The sequence below is a fragment of the Lynx rufus genome, unplaced genomic scaffold (assembly GCF_022079265.1).
Source record: "Lynx rufus isolate CCGP_SWC_20201006 ecotype Redwood Valley unplaced genomic scaffold, mLynRuf1.p SCAF_13, whole genome shotgun sequence".
Taxonomy (NCBI): domain Eukaryota; kingdom Metazoa; phylum Chordata; class Mammalia; order Carnivora; family Felidae; genus Lynx; species Lynx rufus.
Window position 1 is genome coordinate 12,226,673 of NW_025814827.1, and position 22,778 is coordinate 12,249,450.

The 22,778-nt window shown below is 39.3% G+C and overlaps 1 protein-coding gene across 4 annotated transcripts in view; it reads left to right on the forward strand.

The window, feature by feature from the left end:
• Positions 1-22,778, forward strand: part of CSNK1G1 (casein kinase 1 gamma 1) — a 165,479-nt gene that overhangs the window by 119,619 nt on the left and 23,082 nt on the right. The window contains exons 7-11 of one of the 4 annotated variants that reach the window (XM_047074966.1): positions 4,115-4,200; positions 6,240-6,324; positions 6,582-6,727; positions 7,778-7,885; positions 20,263-20,373. In XM_047074966.1, coding sequence (XP_046930922.1) covers positions 4,115-4,200; positions 6,240-6,324; positions 6,582-6,727; positions 7,778-7,885; positions 20,263-20,373 — 536 coding nt within the window. Of the gene's footprint in view, positions 1-4,114; positions 4,201-6,239; positions 6,325-6,578; positions 6,728-7,777; positions 7,886-20,262; positions 20,374-22,778 lie in introns of all 4 variants that reach the window. The other 3 variants (XM_047074965.1, XM_047074967.1, XM_047074968.1) reach the window with 3 other exon arrangements.

Below are 22,778 nucleotides of genomic sequence, written 5' to 3' on the forward strand. Positions count from 1 at the left end.
GAGACAGAGATGGGTCTCTGTGTTATGTACAGATAATGGTTTACAGAATATGTACAGATAAGGTACAGATAATGGTTAAGAAAAAGGTTTGCAAACCCTGGCTCTTGCGCTTAAATCTATATGATTTTGGTCCAGTAACCTTTCCTCAGCCTCAGTTGTCTCATCTATGGAATGGGTATGATAATAATACATTATACTACAGGATACTGAGAGATAATACATATAAAGTATTTAGCACAGTGCCTCATAGTAGCAAAGACTGTAAATGGTAGTTATTTATTTATTCAGCAAAATACATTTTAAGTGTGTAAGATCGTCAGACTGGTACTTTCATCTCCTGGTATAGCCATTCCTGCTGGAACTTTGAGTTTATCTCCAAACTTGAAATTCCTGAGTTCTAGAGTTTTTTGGGTCACATTGAACCTATCACCGTATTTTTGCCCTCTCCAGATTACAGAGAATACATATAGATGGTTATTATATGCCCTTTAAATTCTGGCCAGGGTCTCAAAGCAGAGAGGTATTCCATAGGACCTTGAATCATACTGTTTTGTTTTGTTTTGTCTATTTATTTATTTTGAGAGAGAGCGAGCAAGCAAGCAGGGGAGAGGCAGAGAAAGGGAGAGAGAGAATTCCAAGCAGTCTCCGCACTGTCAGTGCAGAGCCCTGTTTGGGGCTCGAACTCACAAACAGTGAGATCATGACCTAAACTGAAATCAAGAATGGAACACTATTTTTTTTTTAATTTTTTAAATGTTTATTTATTTTTGAGAAAGAGAGAGAGTGCAAGCAGGGGAGGGGCAGAGAGAGGGAGACAAAGAATCTGAAGCAGGCTCCAGGCTCTGAGATGTCAGCATGGAGCCTGACATGGGGCTCGAAATCATGAACTGTGAGGTCATGACCTGAGCTGAAGTCAGACACTTAACCAACTGAGTCACCTAGGTGCCCCAAGAGTGGAACATTTAACCGACCATGCCACCCAGATGTCCCCATATTGGTTTTTAAATGTGTAGCATTCTGTATGTTGTAATGAGGAAAAAGGGAAGTGCATCTTCAAATGACTTGGGGAGAATTGCCTGTTTTGTAAGGGAGAACAAGGGAAGAAGCCTCCTAAACCTGACCATATCAGATTAGCCACTTTGTATTCTTAACGACTGAAGTTAGGGTAAGAACACTGGGTCATCTAGACCCTTTCCTCCAGCAAAATATATTTGACCTAAAATCAGAGGTGTGATACATGTAAACCAAGCATGTCTTTCTGAATGGTTGAAAGCAGGCCTTAATGGTGTGAAAGAATTCTATGTCCTACTTTGTCCCACTTGTATTGAAACCTTTCTTCTTTGAAAAGGAAAATAGGGGGCGCCTGGGTGGCGCAGTTGTTTAAGCGTCCGACTTCAGCCAGGTCACGATCTCGCGGTCCGTGAGTTCGAGCCCCGCGTCGGGCTCTGGGCTGATGGCTCAGAGCCTGGAGCCTGTTTCCAGTTCTGTGTCTCCCACTCTCTCTGCCCCTCCCCCATTCATGCTCTGTCTCTCTCTGTCCCAAAAATAAATAAACGTTGAAAAAAAAAAAATTAAAAAAAAAAAAAAAGAAAAGGAAAATAGCCTTCATGAAAAAAATGAGAGCATGTGGAAATTCTGAACTAAATGAATACGGTTTTCAGAGAAGTACACAAATAAAGCATGACTCTGGTTTTCACTTTTTTGAAAGGATTAAGTTATCATAGATTAATTACTAATGGGTTAAATTATCATAGATTAATTACTTTAGAATCTTAGAACTGGAAAGTGACTTTTCAAATTATCTACATCAGCCAACTTTCTTTTGTTTATTTTGAGAGAGAGAGAAAGAGAGTGCGCGTGCGTGAGCTAGCAGGAGAGGAGCAGAGAGGGAGGGGAGAGAATCCCATAGGTTTCCCACTCCACACTGGGCTTGACACAAACCCAGACATCATTACGTGAGCCGAAATCAGGAGTCTGATGCTTAACCAACTGAGCCACCCAGTCACCCCAACCACTTTATTTTCAGGTGAGAGGACTGTGGCCCAAAATAGGTGACTTGGCCATGCTGAATTTCACATGGATCGAATGAATGGAAAGAATGGGCCAAGAGCTAGATAACCTAATTTGGGAGCCATTATTTTTCCTATTATGCCATATTCCACAACTATTTTTCATGGTGCTCAGTAGTTGGAAAATCACTTTATTAGTTATTCTAGTGGGTTTACATGTGTTTTTGGTGTGTGTGTGTGTGTGTGTGTTTATTTAAAAAGCACTCATTTAATAATGGGCTTTGCTGTGGAGAGAAGTTGGGCGTTTTTCAGGATTGATCAGTATTGAAAATGTGGAGAGGTTTGCCCTCTAGTGCTCAACCAACAAAAGTGCAACTGTCCAGTGAATTTTTATTACCAAGGGGCCTCTTCTTACAGGAAGTGGATATAAAAATGGAAAGGCAATGTGTAGGTGTGATACAGTGTGAGAAACTGCAGGGTGTGGTTTCTTTGTCTGCCCTGCTTTATGAGAGGCCTCAACTCACCCTGCTTGTTCTTTCTTTTTTATTTGTGTGTATTTAGGTCCTATTAACAAACTTCCAGTCTAATGCCTTTATGTTTTCAATTATATATAAAATTTGGTGGCAAACCCCAGGCAAGCTGTGTAGACAAAAGCTTCTGTTGGTCTTGCCGTTTTACTTCATTCTTTTTAAGATTATTTCAATTGATGTGCATCCACTCAATTTTATGTTATTTATCTCTTGTCAGGGTGCCTCTTTTTCGCATTAGTGACCACCTTGCCAAAAACCGTTTTCAAACTGCAACTTACCAAGTTGCCTTTTCTTTCCTGATCCACCCTGTAGAGTTCTATTCACTCTTTGTCGTGCACATTTTCCCATAAGTGAAGGCAGCCATTAAACATGTTGTACTTCTGCATTTTGAGCTGAGTAGCTCTCCTCCCTGCTTCCCTCGTAGGTTTTACTTTCTGCACAAAGAAAGCACAATCAAGTTTAGAGTAGCCCCTTAGTCTTGTCTTTTTAACTTCTCTTGATAAAGCCCTCAACCTGATTCTGAGAAATAAACACATAAGATATCTGGGATGAGCCATACTTGGCAAATTAGGAATAGAGGCATGTACTACTTACATTCAGTCTGACAACCCAAGAATATATAAGGATGTTTTTTGAGATGAAGTTACAATATTTTTTATTATCTATTCTTTAGTTTTTTACTATCTTAGTCTTCCCAAATGAAAGAAACTAAAACCTAGCAATTTGTTTTGCCTGATAAGCTCCCAGAATGCGGGGATCCTGTTTTATTTTTCCATATAGGGCACCTTAGTGATAAATTACAGGGGAGGGGTGCGCACACACACACACAGAAATACACACACAGAATCTGAAGCAGGCTCCAGGCTGTGAGCTGTCAGCACAGAGTTTGATGCGAGGCTCAAACCCACAAACTGTGAAATCATGACCTGAGCCAAAGTCGGATGCCTAACTCACTGACCCAACCAGGTGCCCCAAATTTTAAATGTTTCTTAAGGTAGCTATGGAACATGGTACAAATGGCATGGAGCTGAGAGATGATACATTGATGTTTGTTTATGTCAAACTATATTTTAAGTGTTAATTTTTATGATGAATTAAAAGCACTAGACATGTATGCTAGGCATTCCACAGCTTGTGTCTTTGCAGACCTGGCCATTAGGATGGACCATTTAAAAGTTTTAGCTGCTTTATCTTCTCACTTTCCATCATGGTAACCCAAAGGGTAACTGTAGCCCATATACCGGAAATAACATTTCATTTAAATTATCTTACTTTCAGGAAGGTGACAGCAGTGACCGAGGGGTGGCTACTCACCATTTAGTGATTTAGATTTGGTTTTAGTTTAGGATTTGCTCTTTTCACTTGAGATTTACTTGCCAGTGACAGCTCTAGGCAAAGGAAGCACACAGTATTTTTTGGTTTTGATCTGAAGTACTATCCCTGGTTTAGATATACAAAGAATTAGTAAGCAGCGCCTTTCCAGAGCAGAAGGGTTTCTGAAGGGATTACTTGGTTTTGAACCCCTTTCTGCTTTAATAACTACAAACATAATGTGTGATCTGTCTTCCCTTTTAGAGCAAAGCCGGCGGGATGATTTGGAAGCCCTGGGCCATATGTTCATGTATTTCCTTCGAGGCAGCCTACCCTGGCAAGGACTCAAGGTATCCTTGAAAGTGCTCAGTGGAGGGCTTTGTTTCAATACTCAGTTGTTAATGAAGGGGTTGCTGACTTGACGTCTGCAAGAAGCACGATTGGGAAGATTGGCTGGCTGCAGAGATGAAAAGCAGGGGCTGGTTATATTGTCTATACTGTACATGCTTCCCTGGGCTTTGGGAGCTCTGTTTTGCTCACATTTGTCTTCTTCCCCTTGTGAATCCTTCTTCCTTGTTTTAGGGTTTTCCACAGTCTCTTCCCTTGTTCCCTCCCAGCCTTGGCACTGCTGCTTTTCTCTGTGTCACTTTCCTCCTCCACTACCATTATGTAGCAAGAAGAGTGTTCCCAGTGTACTGGGGAATTTCTGGAACAAATTGATGACAGCAGCTGCTACACATTTTACCAGCAAGGCCAACAGAGCTGGGTGTGCCCCTAAGGAGAACTGGAAAATATTTATTCATCCTATCAAGGCTAAGGATCCACCTGAACTAAAATAAAAATCCAGGTTTAACATTGCTGTTCATGTGTCTTATTCAATAAATGCCTATGCAGACAATAGCCATTCCTCGTGAAACATGTAGTTTAAATAGCCTACCTTAGGTATCAGTACAGTGTATTTGTGTCAGAGTTAACTACTGATAATAATTTTAACCACTGTAATTATTCTGTGTCTCTGGCTGGTTAGACTAGGAAATGGTGAGCTTCTAACCCATTTTAAGTCCCATTTTAGATAGTTAAATGTGAGGTATATTTTTGAGTTGTGATTTATTTCAACATGTTAGTATGGAAAGAAACTTAATCAATAGATTTAGGTACTTACACACCCCTTGGCTCCCTCCCTTTCTCCTTCCAGAAGGGCAGAATGATTCATTTGCTGTGCTTTCTAGACCGTTGTCCTGAAAAGTAAAGCTTCTGCCCCTTCCCTTTGGGAAGATTTTATTTCTTTCCCCTTAAATTCTTCTCCTAACACTTCCTAGTCTTCTCCTAGTCACATGTATCTTTTCATTGGTATAGATAGCTGTCAGATAGAGTTTCATATTCTGTTTACTCATTACATAGCCAAGCAATACATTTGTGTATTAATTGAAACTCACTCACAGTCTACGAATCATTTTAGTGTTAGTTGTAGATCTAAAATTTCTCCAACTTTTATTTTATTTTATTTTATTTTATTTTATTTTATTTTATTTTATTTTATTTTTATGTTTTTATTTTAGAGGGAATGCAGGCATGCAAGCATGGGAGAGAGGCAGAGGGGGAGAGAGAGAGAGAACCAAGGCTCAATCTCACGACCTTGGAATCATGACCTGAGCTGAAATCAAGAGTCGGACTCTCAACCGACTGAGCCACCCAGGCAGCCCTCTCCAACTTACTATAGAACACTATTGCTTAAAACTGGGTGCAGCCAGCTAGGGAGAGCCTCACAAGAATCCCTTGAGGCTACACTGTTGGTCCAAGCTCCAGGAGCCTTCTGTCTATAATCCTGAACAAACTTAGTTTGCTTTGAGCTGCTGACATATATGATCATAGGTAACACTTTTCCCTCTGGAAGCACATTGTGGAAAGGCATTTTCTTCTACTACTTATTCTTTTTTTTTTTTTCCCTATTCAGATTCACAGTAAATATTCTGTGGAGCCATCTGTCTGCCCCACACTTAGATTAGCAATATTTTTAATCTTATAATAGAACTGATCTAAGAAGGAGAAGGCTGAATTTTTGAACCCCAGTGGTCATGGGAGATTACTAAGCTTCTGCAGTTTTGAAAATAACTGCTATATGATATTTTTATTTCCTTTTCCTAACCACTCATCTCATTACATTTGATGGTGTTTATCTGAGACTACTAAATATATTTGCAAATAAAACCTTCCAGAACAGAGCAGACGTTAAATATATCATCTCTGTTACATTTCTTATTTATTAGAAAGAAGATTGAGCCTAGCAATTCCTGCCAGTTTGAGTGAAGCAACCATTGCATCCCCAGACGTATTGGACCTCCCATACTTGGCACCTGTTTCCAAATAACTTTCTCCCTTTGCTCTACAGGCTGATACATTAAAAGAGAGATATCAGAAAATTGGTGACACCAAAAGGAATACTCCCATTGAAGCTCTCTGTGAAAACTTTCCAGGTAGGATGCTAGAAGGACATTCCAGCCATTGTGACTAAAACTTTGAAGTAGGTAGAGACAATGACTTGGTGTCTCTAGATAAGGGTGCTCTCTAGAAAATTCACATTTCCTTTCATTGTCATTTAGACCAAGACAGGTTTTATCACTTTCATTTGGGTCATAAGGAAAACACAAATATTCCTGACTTGGCTCAGAGCTTCTCACCATAGGAAGCATTCAGCTCATGAGCATGGCCTTTCACCTCTTTCCTACAGAAGAGATGGCAACGTACCTGCGCTATGTCAGGCGATTAGACTTCTTTGAAAAACCTGACTATGAGTATTTACGGACCCTCTTCACAGACCTCTTTGAAAGGAAAGGCTACACCTTTGACTATGCCTACGATTGGGTCGGGAGACCTATTGTAAGTATCCTGTTTTACCTCATCACTTCAGACCAGCACTACCTCGCTTGCCAGACTTTCTGCTTAAATCTATGGAAAAAACATTCCTTTGACTGTGGACTTGACGTATGCCAGCCTTTTCAGGGTGATGCCATAGGTTACAATTACCAGAGTTAGAAAGCAGGAGCAACTCCTTTATATGTTTTTAAGATTATGACCAGTATGGCCTAAGATACCAGAACTTAAGCCAGTTCTTAAGAACTTTTGCTTGAATGATCCAGAAGCTGGTGCTACGTAAGCTGGTCCTGCTTCTGTAGAAGTGGAACCCAGCACCATAAGAAATTTTTTTTTATTATTCATTTTATTAAAAAAATTTTTGTTAAATTTTATTTATTTTTGAGCATGAGTGAGGGATGGGGAGAGAGAGAGGGAGACACAGAATCTGAAACAGGCTCCAGGCTCTGAGCGGTCAGCACAGAACCTGACATGGGACTCGAGCTCATGAACCGCCAGATCATGACCTGAGCCGAAGTTGGATGCTTAACCGACTGAGCCACCCAGGCGCGCCTGTTTATTTTTTTTTTAATTTATTTATGTGAGAGAGAGATGGAGTATGAGCAGGGGAAGGGCCGAGAGAGAAGGAGAGAAAATCCAAAGCAGGCCCTGCACTGTCTGTGTGGAACCCAACTCGGGGCTTAAACTCACAAACCATAAGATCATAACCTGCGTCAAAACCAAGAATTGGATGCCTAATGGATTGACCCACCCAGGCACCCATCATGAAAAACTTTTGAATTAGTTCTTCTGGCCAGGAGTTCACAGTACCTGAGAGCAAGCTAACACATCACTGTAGGATGTTTTCTTATTTTCCAAGGTAAGCTGCTCTCTAATGAGCTATTGAGGACCAGGTGGCCTCCCTTTTGCAGATAAGCAAAGTGAGAAGACTTGAAACTGCCCATGATGACTGAAAACAATTAACCACTGTTTTATTAGAATTGGAATGATGCTCTCCTTTGCAGAGTCGTTAAGTCGGGCCCATCTTCCATTTGATTTTTTGTTATATTTTTCCAGCCTACTCCAGTAGGGTCAGTTCATGTAGATTCTGGTGCATCTGCAATAACTCGAGAAAGCCACACACACAGGGATCGGCCGTCACAGCAACAGCCTCTGCGAAATCAGGTATGTGCTGGACCTTCCTTGTTTCAGACATTCTACTTCTTACTAAAACCAAAATTTTTCGGCTTCTCTGCTTAAGTGTATATACTGAAATTAAATACAAAGGACTTGCCTTTTCTCAGGCATGTGGGGTGGCATTCCAGCATCCCTGGGTGCTATAACGGTACTGAGGTGTGGTCAGGCACCTGATACGAAGTATCCAGTCAAGAGAATTAGGACTTGTCCAAGTCTGTTGGCTGAAAGGGGCCATCTGCCACAGGCCCGAAAGACCTGCTGAACCACACAGGATCAACAGGGTAGCCCATTTGGGGTCTCATCTGTAGTCCAGTGTGGGGTACTCTCACTGGTGCTGGGGTGGCTTTTGGTCGTCTTTATTTATTTATTTTTTTTTAACTTTTTTTTTTTTTTTTTTTTTGAGACAGGGAGAGACAGAGCATGAACAGGGGAGGGTCAGAGAAAGAGGGAGACACAGAATCTGAAACAGGCTCCAGGCTCTGAGCTGTCAGCACAGAGCCCGACGAGGGGCTCGAACTCACGGACCGCGAGATCGTGACCTGAGCCGAAGTCGGCCGCTTAACCGACTGAGCCACCCAGGCGCCCCTGGTCGTCTTTATTTATTTGTTTAAAAAAATTTTTTTTAATGTTTATTTATTTTTGAGAGAGATAGAGACAGAATGCGAGTGGGTTAGGGGCAGAGACAGAGGGAGACACAGAATCGGAAGCAGGCTCCAGGCTCTGAGCTGTCAGCACAGAGCCCGACGTGGGGCTCGAACTCACAAGCCATGAGATCATGACCTGAGCCGAAGTTGGACACTCAACCAACTGAGCCACCCAGGTGCCCCGATCATCTTTATTTAGTTTTGTTTTTGTTTTTGTTTTCTGATTAAGAAGAGTGGGTAATTTGGACTTCTAGCTGACCTGGGCATAAACTGGCACCTCTCTTCCACCTCTGCTCCTGTCCCCATGTGAATTCTAGAGCTGGCCAAGTAAAGTGAAGATTCGCCTTTGCTTTAGGCCACTGCAGAGGAGACCATGCCATCCATCCTTCAGTGTTCATGGTTTGAGAAACTAATGGTCTATGTGAGAGGCTTCTCTCAGCCTAAAGACAGAGGAGGCAAACACACAAAAATCAGCAAATTTGACAATATTTGAAGAAAGACGTCACTGATTGGGAAGGAAATATGACAACTTTCATCTTTATATCATATACATTTGACCCTTGAACAGCACAGGTTTGAACTGTGTGGGTCTACTTATATACAAATTTTTAAATAAATATAGTATAGTATTGTAAACGTAAATGTAAATATAGTATTGTAAATTTTCTCTTATGATTTTTTAATAACATTTTCTTTTCTCAATCCTTATTTTAAGAAAACAATATAATGAGTATAACATACAAAGTATGTGTTTATCAAATGTTTATGTTGTTGGGAAGGCTTCTGGTCAACAGTCACCTATTAGTAGTTAAGTTTTGGGGGAGTCAGAAGTTATATGGGGATTTTCAACTTCACAGTGGTTAGTGCCCCTAACCCCCACGTTGTGTTGTTCAAGGGCCAGCTGTACGTTGCTAAGAGAAAACTGAAGACCCCAGTAGATAAATAAGCAAAGGATAATAAACAGATACACAACATGTTCAGTCATTATCAACTCTCAAATTAGCTCGTAACCCTGACCTCACGTTTTAATATTCACAGACATATTTATAATAAAATGCAAAAATGCTTATTTCAGATGCACATATGAGAAAGTACATAGGTTAACAATAGCGTATAGAAGTACATACACACAGGGAACATCTGACTGGCTTAGTCAGAAAAGCATGTGATTCTTGGTTTCACGGTCGTGAGTTTGAGCCTCACGTTGGGTGTAAAGATTACTTAAATAAATAAAACTTAAAAATTGTTTCTAAAAAGAAAGAACATACACATGTACAGTGAAGTACATGCACAAATATGGATAGACTCACCAATAAGCACATATTCTTGGCAAAATGTATGTCTTGGTAAGAAAAAAGTATAAAGGAGGGAAATCTGTGTATTTAGTAGCTAAGAGAGAGTAGACAGGCAAAAAGGTGGGGTTTAGCAAATCATACACTAATTGGATCCATAGTTACATGCTTTAATCAAAATAGTTGGCTAGGAATTACAATTTGACTGGCTTCTGATTGACACAGAATACTGTTGATTCTGTGGTTGTTCTCTTCTACCTCTCTTGTTAAAAGTGTAGCTGAGTGCACACTTAAACTGACACTCTGAGACGTGGCTCTGGACTTTGAAAATCCAGAATCAATTATTGGAATCCATTTTAAGAAAACAACCCACGATATAGATTAAGTTATGTGCATAAAATTGTCACAGTGTCACTTGAAACAAACGTTTTAGAAATGATCCACTTATTATTAAGGGAATGGTTATGGATCCAGCTGAAATCTTTTAGCAAAAAAACTGGGTTATAATAAGGTAAGTTGTAGTGGGCTTATTCAGTAGAATATTATGTAGCCACTTAAAATAATATTTAGGAAAACTTGTAGCAACCGGAAAATGTTTATGGTTTGTAGGGTGAAGAAATCAGAGTACAAAATTAGAATGACAGCATGATTTCCCCTCAGGGAAAGGGAAAATGAAAAAATCAGTGGAAGGAGATAATGCCAACATATTAGAAGAAACAGATAATGTTGTAGGTAATATTTTTCCAGACTGTTCTATGAAGAAGTTACATTATCCTATAATGAAAAATGCACTCAAATAGAAAAGGTATGGAAAGAAAAAAAAATCAGTAGTCAGTAGTGAAGTCCACATAATCAGCATATCTGCCCCAGTACTCATGTTTTCAGAATATTTCAAATTAAAATAGGTATTTCCTATAGTTTTCCATGTCTTTTCTGCTTCAGTGAATTCTTAATCAATGCTGCTGTTTTGATTGGATTTTTAAAGTATGGGAAAAAGAGATGTTGAAAACCTGGATTGCCAGGGTGAAAAAATTAGTCAAAGCTAGTATCTGAGTAAAAGTACGCTGATTTTCAGTGTACTTTTTAAAAATTTATTTATTTATTTATTTATTTACTTATTTATTTACTTATTTATTTATTTATTTATTTTGAGAGAAGAGCAAGCAGGAGAGGGGCTGAGGGAGGGTGGGAGAGAGAGAGAGGGAGGGAGGGAATCCCAAGCAGGCTGTATGCCCAACATGGGGCCCTATGTGGAACTCAGTCCCACAGCCCTGGAATCATCACCTGAGCTGAAATCAAGAGGCAAACGGTTAAACTGAGTGAGCTACCCAGGTGCCCCTCAGTGTACATTTAAGTGAAGGGTCTTTAAACTAGTGTGTATAATTAGGAAATCTTACTGCAGTGCAATAATAAGCTTCTTTCTGAAGAATTGAATCTTGAAATTCTCTCTGATTTCTTTTTTCTTTTTAGGGTTTTTAGTATCCCTTGGCTGCTAAGGGATTGAAATTCCCCACATTAATGCAAATTTTATACCTCTCTCCCAGCAGGATTCTGAATCCTTGCTGGGTTGAATTCTTTCTGCACTCTGCCCTGTGGGTAAATGTATTTCTAGTATCTGTTCTACCTTTACACTGTGTCTTAGTCTGGTCTCTTTGCTTTTATTCCATCTTTAGGGTTGTTTTCTTATGTTTTTAGGGTTTTGTGCTTGTTTTTTCAGAAAAATTGCAGCCAAATATGTCCTTTACATTACTCCAAGAATTGAAAGAAGTATGTTATTTTTTGGATTGGTACTTTTCAAGTTTTGAAATCAGCAAAAGAAGAAAGTAAAATCTCTCTTTGAGAGATCCTGACAAGTATTAACCTCACTTTAGGGGCAGCTAACTTTTTCTCAGCAACTTTGACTAAATAAGTCTAGCTGGAGACCTGCTCTGTGAAAGTATGTCCTGGGGATACCAAGATAAGTAGGGAGTCATTGTCCTCAAAGAATTGCCAGGTAGATCAGCCAGGTAGCCAGATAACCATAACACAAGGCAGAACAGAGAAGTTCCCCAAGTTTCAAATTATCATCATCAGAGATTGGAAGAAGAAGACATTTCATCTAGTGACAGTTGAGCGTGACAGTTTCAGGAAAGAAGATGCATTTGAAGTGCTCTTGGAAGAGTAACGTGGACATGAAAGAGGCATTCCATGCAAAAAGGAAATATGAGCAACAAGAAGTTATCTAGTTCATTTTCCTAAAATATATGGTGTGAATAAAGGAGACAAGGCTAGGAAAATTATCTTGGAGCCATTTGATGAAGTTCCTGGAATGATGGGCTGGAGAGTTGATATTTAGTTTCACTAGGGAATAGGTAGGTGCTAAAGGTTTATGAACAGAGAGGAGTGATGTGATCAAAACTTGGCTTTAGAAATTTTTTGGCATAGAACATAATAATGGCTTGACAGCCAGCCTGGAGACAATTAAGAACGCAGTGCATCCACTTCGGAGGTTAAGGGGCCCTAGATGGGCTGTAGCAGTGAAAAAATGATATAAGGGTGTGATCTGCCAGACTTGGTAGCCCACTGCATGTCAAGATGGAGGGAGAAGGATGAGTCAGAGTAGTTGCTGAGATTTTGAAGCCTGAATAACTGGGGGTAGGTGGTATAATTACTGGAAATGGGAAAGTTGGGGGAGAAACTTCTTTGGAGTTTGATTTTAGGCATCTTGAGTTTTTGTCACGTTTTGTTTTGTTTTGTTGTGTTTTTGAAAGAGAGAGAGCACACGTGCATGTGCAAAGGAGGGGCGAAGAGAGAATCTTAAGCAGGCTCCACACCCAGCAAAGAGTTGACCTGGGGTTTGATCCCATCACCTGTGCCGAAATCAAGAGTCAGATGGTCAACCGACTGAGCCACCCGGGTGCCCCTAGGCATCTTGACTTTTAAATACTAGCAGTGTATTCCAGCTGAAGGTGGCCAACATGCAGAGGAGGACTTTCAAAAAAAAAACAAAAAACAGTGACATATTTGGAAGTCAGAGCATAGAGGTAACATTGATGATAGTGCCAACAGAGTCTCATTCTGGGTAAATCTGCTCTTCAGTTGTGGTGGAGGAGTGAGACTGGAGATTAACAGGCTGTTTAGTCCTATACTTAGAGTAGGAGGAGAAAGAAGGGGAGCTCAGAACTTGATTTTAGCTTAGCCCAAGGCTTTGGCCATAGGACATTTAACCTTTCGGGGGGGCCTCAGCTTTCTTAAATGTAAGCCTATAAATAAGGGTAGAGATTTTTGTTGCTTTGTTCATTGCTATCTCCCTAACACCTAAAAACAATGTCTACAGTAGTAATTGTTTGAATGAATGAGTGAATGAATGAATGAATGAATGAATCTGTCAAATGAGCATAGATGAAGTCAGATGTCTGTTTAAAATATAGATTTTTATTTAACCTTCCATGAAAAATAAATTGCACGCTTTTCTTCCTACTTGTTTTCTGTTTCCACAAAGATCCATTCTGCCTCCTTTGGCAGCCCGAGTAGGGCTAGACTGTCCTGAAGATGAAGGATGTTAAAAAAATAATAAAACAGGCTCTTGCTGCAAAGTAAGTTCGGGCAGTTGTATTCGTTCTCTTCCATTACAATGAGAATTTTCAGAGAAAATAGGCTTTGCTATTCTAAATTGTAGGTATATTGAATTGAGTACTATTTGGTTCCTAGATGCAGTGATAGATCTCAAATATGGTTCCCAAAGAACTGCATTTAAACTCACCTACATAGGGGCATCTGGATGGCTCAGTCGGTTAAGCATCCGACTTCGGCTGAGGTCATGATCTCATGGTTTGTGGGTTCGAGCCCTGCGTCATGCTCTGTGCTGACAGCTCAGAGTCTGGAGCCTGTTTCAGGTTCTGTGTCTCCCTCTCTCTCTGTCCCCCTCCTGCTTGCCCTCTGTCTCTCAAAAATAAACGTTAAAAAAAATTTTTTTAATAAAAAAAATATTAAACTCATCTACATATACTAAATCTGTTTTTTACAACTATGTTAATATCAGATGTTTAAGAACATTTTTTTAAATGTAAATTTTACCCAGCTAGGGAACTATAATCAAATCATGAGTTTGGATAGAACAAATACTGATAAAAGCTAGATCAATTTAGAAAATTACCAATGGATTTGTCTTTTCTGTTATTTTCCCCTTGGTACTTGTCCTTTCCCAGGTCCAAAGATGGTAAATCTTACCATGGCTGTGGTTCCTCTGTAAAGAACCATCCATTAGGAAGGGGTTGAAAAATAGTTCTGCCTCTTTCTACTTGGCAAGCTTCCCTTTGCATTCTCCGATCAAATGTGATCAGGAAGTAAGTCCTGGCAGTATCCAGAGATCTAATTTGGAGTGCAGTGTATTGCACTGTTGAAGGTTTTATTCATTGTGTTTGCTCAGTGTGCTAGATATAGAATCTTGCATTGACTAGGATGTGCGTGCAGGAGTATGCTTCCTGCTCTTTCTAAATCTAAGCCTGTGGCAGTCCTTACTCAAGTAAATGCTATACACATGCTACCATGGTTCAGCAATTTTGATAGTTACATAGGTTTCTGTGGGCATATGAAGAAGGGGTACTTGACCTAGGAGGTTAGGGAGAACAGATCTGTTTTGAGGTTGGAAAGAGTCACATTGGTCATCAAGAACTGTTAAACTCTATCAGACATGGTATCCTAACATCATAATATTGAATAGCACTTACTCATTTTTATATGTACAATATGTGTTCAGGGGAAATAATTTTATTTTTGTAATTTTCTACTCGGTGAACTGTTCATTTACAAATTATCAAGTTTGGCTGGGCAGGAAAATATGAATCAAATGTCAGAAAAGCCGATCTCTCATCCATCTAAAAGAACCATATTTAAACTAACTCAGTACCTTATAAACACACAAGAAATGAGCAATAAAACTTGAAAGTGTTGAGTCATGTTGAGTTTTGAAGGTGTTCCCCCAGTAAAAGTGTTTCAAGGGCACCTGGCTGGCTCAGTGTGTGGAACATGCACCTCTTGATGTTGAGGTTGTGAGTTAAAGCCCCACATTGGATTTAGAGATTATTTAAAAGTAAAATCCTTTAAAAAAAAAAATTAGTTCAGATTTGTTTGTATCTTGACTCCCAAGAGATGAGATTAAAGGGATGTAAAGCCTTAGAAAAGTATGTTGTGGTTTAGTGCTGTGGTGCTTACTGGAAGAAGCTTGTTATGAACATAGCTTTTCCAAAGGAGAGATTAAACCAGGTTGCTAAGTAGCCAAGATGGCCAAAGATCTTGCTAAAATGAATATCTTTATAGATTCTTTTGAAAGTCCAGTGGCTTTGGAAAAAACAAAAGTTGATTAATTCTCCATTCACTTCTTTTGACATAATACTACTTCGTTTTCAGCAAGGTTCATAGTTTGTTAGTTGAAGAGGCAGATGAGTGTGCTCAGAGAAAGTTTACGTCCCTTTGACCTGTGTGTAATTTCCTAACTTGCTGCCTGCTGTCTAGCAGGAACTTGGGTATAGAGATTGTACTTTCATCCTGTCACCCTCCAGCATAGAGCCCTGTGCAGAATGGGGCTGTCCCTCCTCATTTCTGGGACCTTTATCCAAAGGGAGACATCAAAACAAGGAAGTGTAAAGAAAACTGAAATTCAGTCATTTTCTTACCTTCTCCCATTTGTCACCTATTTGCTGCTACTCACCTCTGCTCTAATCCTATATTCCATATTAAAAGTTCTCTTTGTGCAGTGGTCCCTGGCTAGCTTAGTGAAGCACGTGACTCTTGATCTGAGGGTCGCAAGTTCAAACTCCATGTTGGACCTGGAGCCTACTTAAAAATTATAAAAGTTTTGTGTAGTCTTCAATATTTTGTATTTCAGCAGACATCTTGTGTTGTAGGAAGGCGAATCTGGAGTAGTCCTACCTAGATAAGTCATCCTTCTCTAGTTGTGGCAGGATGGGGATTGAAGGGTGGCTTCTACCCTTTTGAATAAGAATAAGCAGGGGCGCCAGGGTGGCTCAGTCGGTTGAGCTTCTGACTTCGGCTTCGGATCTCACAGTTCATGGGTTCAAGCCCTGCATCGGGCTCTGTGCTGACAGCTCAGTCTCGAGCCTGCTTCAGATTCTGTGTCTCCTTCTCTCTCTGCCCCTTCCCTGCTCACACTCTGTCTCTTGAAAATAAATAAATGTTAAAAAAATTTTTTTTAATAAGAATAACCAGGGTTTGAGTAGAGTGTTTCAGACCTCTGGAATGTTTCCGTGATTTTTCTCAGAGCTTCGCAGAATTGACACTACTGTCTCTGTGGGCCTGCATTTATTGAATTTGGGAATAATCCCTCCCAAGTTATCAGTGATTTTCCAACATCTCTGATCTTCACTATCAAGGTTGTAGAATACAAGAAGGCATTGTTTACACACACAGCAGGTTGCATGGAATCATCCTTGTCTGGCACAGAAATTTGGTTCTATTTCATGAACTTAACAGAAGAAAATTTTTTAATTTTGTTGAAGTATATACACTTCAGTAACCTTGCCACCTTTTAAAAACTTCATACCTAAGGTCAAATATGCTCCAGAAAAATTTCTTGAGGTATTTCTTGCCCCATTTTTTTCTCCTTACATCTTACCCCTATTACATTAAAAAAAAATTTTTTTTTAGTGTATGTGCTGCCAAAGCAAGCACAACAAAATTGTTTTTCATCTTGGAAGTGTGGTAAGACAATGTAATCTAATGTATTCATTGCTAACTTTTTGGTACTACTCAGTCTCTATTTTTGTTAATTATAGCTTAAGATTGTAATTATATAATGAGGCCTAGAAGACCAGCATGTGAAACCAAAATGTTCTGTTTAGGTGGCACCTTATAGAGTACTTTGGGAGCCATAAAGTGAAATGGAGAAAGTTCTTTATAAATATAATCAAAATTAACTTTTCAGAATAACTATATAACTTTATATAATGAATGGAATTCAATGATTTATTTGCTGCAACAGGAGAAAAATGTTTGCCTGCCTTTTGTTTCAGAACAGGAGCTTTATCTCTGATAAGTACTGGAAAGAATTTTCAAGCCATAGATGGTATCTGAGATGTTTTCAGAGAGTATTTTCCTGCCCTCTTGTGTCATTATCCCCAATGTCTGTCCGTTAATCCCTGCTAGATGACTGCTGGGAGAGATTCATTTCCTCTGCCCTAAATCACGGGTGGTGGTTTTGACTTTTTACACCAGGCTCCTCGGTGTTTCCCCTTAAGTAACTTTTATTAGCTTTGTCTTTGATTTATGTTAAGCTGGATCGCCACTTTCTTATTTCCATGTTCATCTACTGGATAGTAAACCAAGCATTTCCACACAGGTAATGCAATCCCAACAGAAGATTTTAAAGCGTTCCCCCCAAGGAATTCCTACTGCTTGAGATTCCTGCTCCTGCCTTTGGGAATTTACACACTCCATGTGGACCTTTGCCTTTCAAGTAATGCAGAGAAATTGATATTGCTGAGTGACTCTTCTGTCCATCGAAGCTCCTGACTGCCTTTTAGATAGACACGTGTGCATGAGTGGTCTTTGAGAGTGAAAAGTTCACATGCCGATCTCCTCTACTGGTTTGCTTAGTAGGACTATATCCTGTGCTGATTCTGCCCAGTCCTAATCCCCTGTACACAGCATTGCCTAGAATACCTATCAGGTACACGAGCAGAACACTGTACTTGTCAAGATTCCTCAGTTTCATCTAGTTCCTGGGCACTCAGTTGCTTTCTAAAACTGGCAAATGATCCTTTCTCCTTTATCAACTTATATATACCAGTCTAAGCCCTTAAATTCTAGAAGGGAATAGCCACAGAGTTTAGTATTATGATGAAAAGTAATTCCCAAAGTGATGAACCGACAACCGCAGGTTCACATCTGTCTCTTGGTTTTGTTGCTTTCAGTGGATATAGAAGTCACTGGAGGGCAGTAGTCTGGTGCAGTGTGCTCTTCATTCATCACAGTGGGAGCATTTAGGAAGCAGCCTGGAATTGTTAACATTGTTTTTCTCTTTCTAAAAGATAAATAACACATTGCTTTAATGATGGAGATGGAGTATGACTTCAGGCCTTTGGAAAATGTCTTGCTATTTTTGAAATCCAGACATAAATGTTCATTCTTTGAATAAATTATGTATTTAGCTAGAATGAATATAAATAACTACATAGTCCTGTGAATCAGACAGTAGCATCAAACCAGACTTCTGATATGTGTTTCAGTAAAAAATGGAAATAGTAGTTGATCAGCTGTCCAGGTTTTGTTAAACTTAAAAGCATATGAGTTTTATACGTACATTTCTTGCCATTTTCATTCAGTTTTATCTGCCTTAAAAACAAGCGCAAAACAGAGCATTCATGAAAAAAGTAATCACATTAAATATTTTATCATGGAACTCAAAACAACACCGAATGGCTTATAAATGTGTGGATATTGTTTAAACATTTAAAGTTTTTGAGAACTGACAGTTGTTCATAGTAGTTTAGGAGCTTAAATAAAGTCCTAGAGAGAACTAAAGAAGCTATCACTAATACAAAATAGTTATTGATATTACTTACAGTATAAGAACAGATTTATTCTCGGGGCACCTGGCTGGCTCAGTTGGTAGAGTGTGCAACTCTTGATCTTTGGGTTGTGAGTTCGAGCCCCACATTGAGTGTAGGGATTATGTAAAAAAATAAAAGATTCAAAAAAAACCTGATTTATTCTCAAATCTCTAGTAATAAGAAGATATGAGATTAAGTGCTCTGAGAATATGGATACTGTCAATAAATTTATAAAAACTAAGAGTATGTTATAAACCACAGTCTTATTTGAAAAGTGAAACATCTGCACCTCTGTTGGCAGAAATAGTTGGAGGGACAGATATTTTGGGTACTTTTGATTCTCAAATGTGACTAGAGGTATAGAGAGCCAAACCCCTCTTTGGTTAGAGAATATAGCAAGCAAATTAATACAAGCTGCCTCCTTACAGAATATGCTCATTCCATGAGGAATATCAGAAAACATGGCCAAGATCCTTTACAGTGCTGTTACCCATGTGGCTTCATATTACATTAATAAAGATGAGTAAGTTTTAGCTGGCATATGAGGCTTGGGTTTGTTGTTGTTCTTTTAATGTAAAAAGCTTTTTTAGTGACTTACACTTGAGCTTTACACAACTCTTGTCAATGAGATACAGAAGAGGGAGACTGAGTATGAGTCTCAAACCACCACTTCTTTCTTTTTCTTTTTTATAAAATGCACCATTGATAGCTGTGAACATCTCTAAGATTTATTGCATCCTTGCTGGTTTTCGTGCAGAGCAGCAATATCACATCCCAACCCCTGCTGCTGTTTATATCAGCAGCAATTAAAATTTGATTTACCAATCCCTCATTGCTGCCTCTCCAACTCCTCATTTTTCATTTTGTAGAGCCTTAGGACTGTTACAGCTGAGCATCATGATGTTAACACCTCCTCAGCCATCTGGTACAGGGGAAGAGGCACCTAAACAGATTCTTCAGAACAAAAATCACAAATGAGCAAGATCAGAATAGTATGAGATCTAAAAAACAGGTAAAGAAGGAATGAAGAGAGCCTGAATGACAGCAGAACTGAAAGCAGAACTCAAAAAGGTTTTGGATTTAAAGCCCTCCTTTTTCTGGGGGAAAGATCTGCCTTTTGATATCTCGAGGAAAATAATTCATAGTAGTCCTATCTAAAACTATTTGTAATTCCAGACTAGAGGCCATTAGCTAGAGGAAGCAGGAAAACATTGTAGCCTTATCCACCGCCACCCCCCTCCCCGGCCCCGCCATCTTTTCATGTTCTTGACCTGTGAACCTGTTTTGAAGAGATACTTTTTTCATTCTCTTAGATAAGAAAGTATATTCCAGCCACTGCCACTGCTCATTTTATTGTATTTGAAAGTCTTGTGGAGGTTTATGTTGAGAGTGGTAAACTCCCTAAAAGCCATATTATCTTGATTCCTAATGCTAGGAATTTTCTGTATTGACTACTGTCTATTTAGGTAGATCTTTAATCAGTGAAATGATTTGTAAGTATGATTGTTCCTTTGTCCAATAGTCTTAACATTCTGAATTTGGTCTGCTTAGTGGCTACTGAAATTTTACTAATATGGAAGCTAAAATTGATTCCAGCTTTTTGGTGGTTCCCTGGTGGTCCCCCCACCCTTTTGGTGATTATTGTTTTTCTGTGTCTGGGTGAGGATGGTGTGCTGTAGAGTGTCATGTGTTGGCTCATTGGGCTGCAGTGAATGTAGCCAAGCTAACTTTTTTCCAGTGCTTTGCAGCGGTTGTTAGTTTAAAATCCAAAACGAAAACAAAACCCTCAGGGATACTAATGTACTTGATTTTGTTATTGCTTGCTGTTGCTTCACCTTTCCTTCCATATCTTGCTCTCATGCTTCCTAATGCCTGAGCAGACTGCATCGTCAGAGCGCCGAGGAGAGTGGGAAATCCAGCCCAGCCGGCAGACCAATACCTCGTACCTGACGTCTCACTTGGCTGCAGACCGCCATGGGGGATCAGTGCAGGTACTTACTGCCTTTATTGCCTTTTCTTGGCCTTCTCAGCTTGGCTGGTGGAATGTTGACTTGCTTCTGAAACTTTGGTTCCTTTAAAAAGGAAACTTACTGCAAGGTTGAGCTGTTTCTATAGTTAACTGAATATCTGTGTGCTAATTTTCTGCCTAAGTAGACTTGGAAGAATCACTGGATGGGATGATTGTTGGTTGTCATTGACTAAGAAACATCTCTGTGGTTTCTGATACTGATTTCTGGTTAAACTTGTCCTACAACCTTGATACAACTCATGATAAACTGTAAAAATAACGTCAAGGTACAAGTATGTTAGTGTCAAGTATGTGAATTTTAAAGACTTGAAATGTATAAAGTAAGTATTTTTTGGATAGAGGACTGCATAATGTAGCTCATTTCATGATGATATGTGCCTTAGCACGTAACGTGAGAATGCTAATTGGTCCAAGCCAACCATTTTTGAATGCGTACCCAAGAAGTTGGGCTGTTTCTTTTTTCTTTCTGGAAAAAGTGTGGTCTTGGGGAATTATTTCTGATTTCATTTGGACTATTTTGAAGCTCTGTTGTCTCTAGTACATAAGAATATCTTGTGTCTCTTTACTTTTCTTATATGTCACTGTTTTAATAATCTTAACTCAAATACATCTTTCATACTATTAAGTGACACCACCAGTTGGGGCACACAGGTGAACTCAGAGCTACCAAATCATATAAAGGGATAGACAAACCTTTTACATGTAGAAATGCATTTTGATAGGCTTGATTGTCTAGCATATGCTTTTTTATATGAAGTGATGCACTGAAGATCGTGTTATTCACAGGAAGTCAGGAGACAGCTGTGGTTCTGTAGAAAAAAACAAAAAAAAAATCAGAAAAACAGGAACATCTAGGTAAAAAAAGTCTGTGTTCTAGGAAGCCACAGAACCCTAGATACTCTCTCCCACCCCAGCAAAGACCAAAGACTTATTCTTTGCTAAGGGCAAAATAGAGGGGCTGTGGATAAGAGGAAATGAGGTACATTTTGAGGGAGGAGTGCTATCCTGAAGAAAAGGTACAGACACTAAATGAATGTGTGATCCATACTTAAATACTTAAGACTTTAGTCTTTGCAGTCTCCCACTTGTGTAATTATTTTTAAGTTTATTTTTTTAACTTTGAGAGAGAGCGAACAAGAGAGGGACAGAGAGTGAGAGAGATTGAATCCCAAGCAGGCTCCACACTGCTAGCATGGCACCTGATGCAGAGCTTGAACTCACTGACCATGAGATCAGGACCTGAGCCAAAATCAAGAGAGAGATGCTTAACCAACTGAGCCACCCATGTACCCTTGCAGTCTCTCACTTTTAAGTATAGGCAGCAGATGGAGGATTATCAGATTTCTGAGGAAAGCCTTTAATAAAAAAGGGACCGAAGCAAACAACAACAGTAACAACAACAACAAAAACTTCATTATTAATATCCCCACAGACAGAAGATATTGCAACTATGAAGTAAGGATAGGATGCTATTTTAAAAAGGAACATTGTAAGAACAAATTAAAAAGAAAAAGAAAAAACAGAGCTCTTGGAAACTAAAAACATAATAAAAACTTTAAAACTGAAGAGTTTGGAAGATAGAGTTATAAGGAAGGCTCCCAGAAAAAAGATGGAGGTTAAAATGGTAGACAACATTTCTCAAAAAAAAAAAAAAAAAGAACTACCATGCAACCTAGTAATTCCACTTCTGGATATTTGTCCAAAGAAGATGAAAACACTTACTGAAAAAGGTATGTGCACCTCTATGTTTATTGAAGCATTATTTACATTACCCAAGGTATGGAAGCAACCCCAAGAGTCTATCGATAGATGAATGGATAAAGAAGATGTGGTACACATGTGTGCATGCATGCACACACACATACACATGCATTACACTATTAGTCGTCCATAAAAAAGAATGAAATCTTGCCATTTATGACAACATGGGTGGACCTAGAGGCTTTTGTGATAAATGCAATATGTCACACAGAGAAAGACAAATACCATATGATTTCACTCATCTGCGGAATCAAAAAAAAAACCACACAAACCAGAAGCAGACTTATAAATATGAGAACAAATTGATAGTTGCCAGAGGGGAGGCAAAAAGGTGAAGAGGATTAAGAGGTATAAACTTCCAAACTCAACACCCAAAAAACAATTCAGTGAAGAAATGGGCAAAGACATGAATAGACACTTTCCCAAAGAAGACATCCAACAGACACATGGAAAGATGCTCAACATCACTCATCATCAGGGAAATAGAACTCAAAACCACAATGAGATACCACTTTACACCTGTCAGAATGGCTGAAATTAACAATTTAGGCAACAACAGATGTTGGTGAGGATGCAGAGAAAGAGGAACCCTTTTGCACTGCTGGT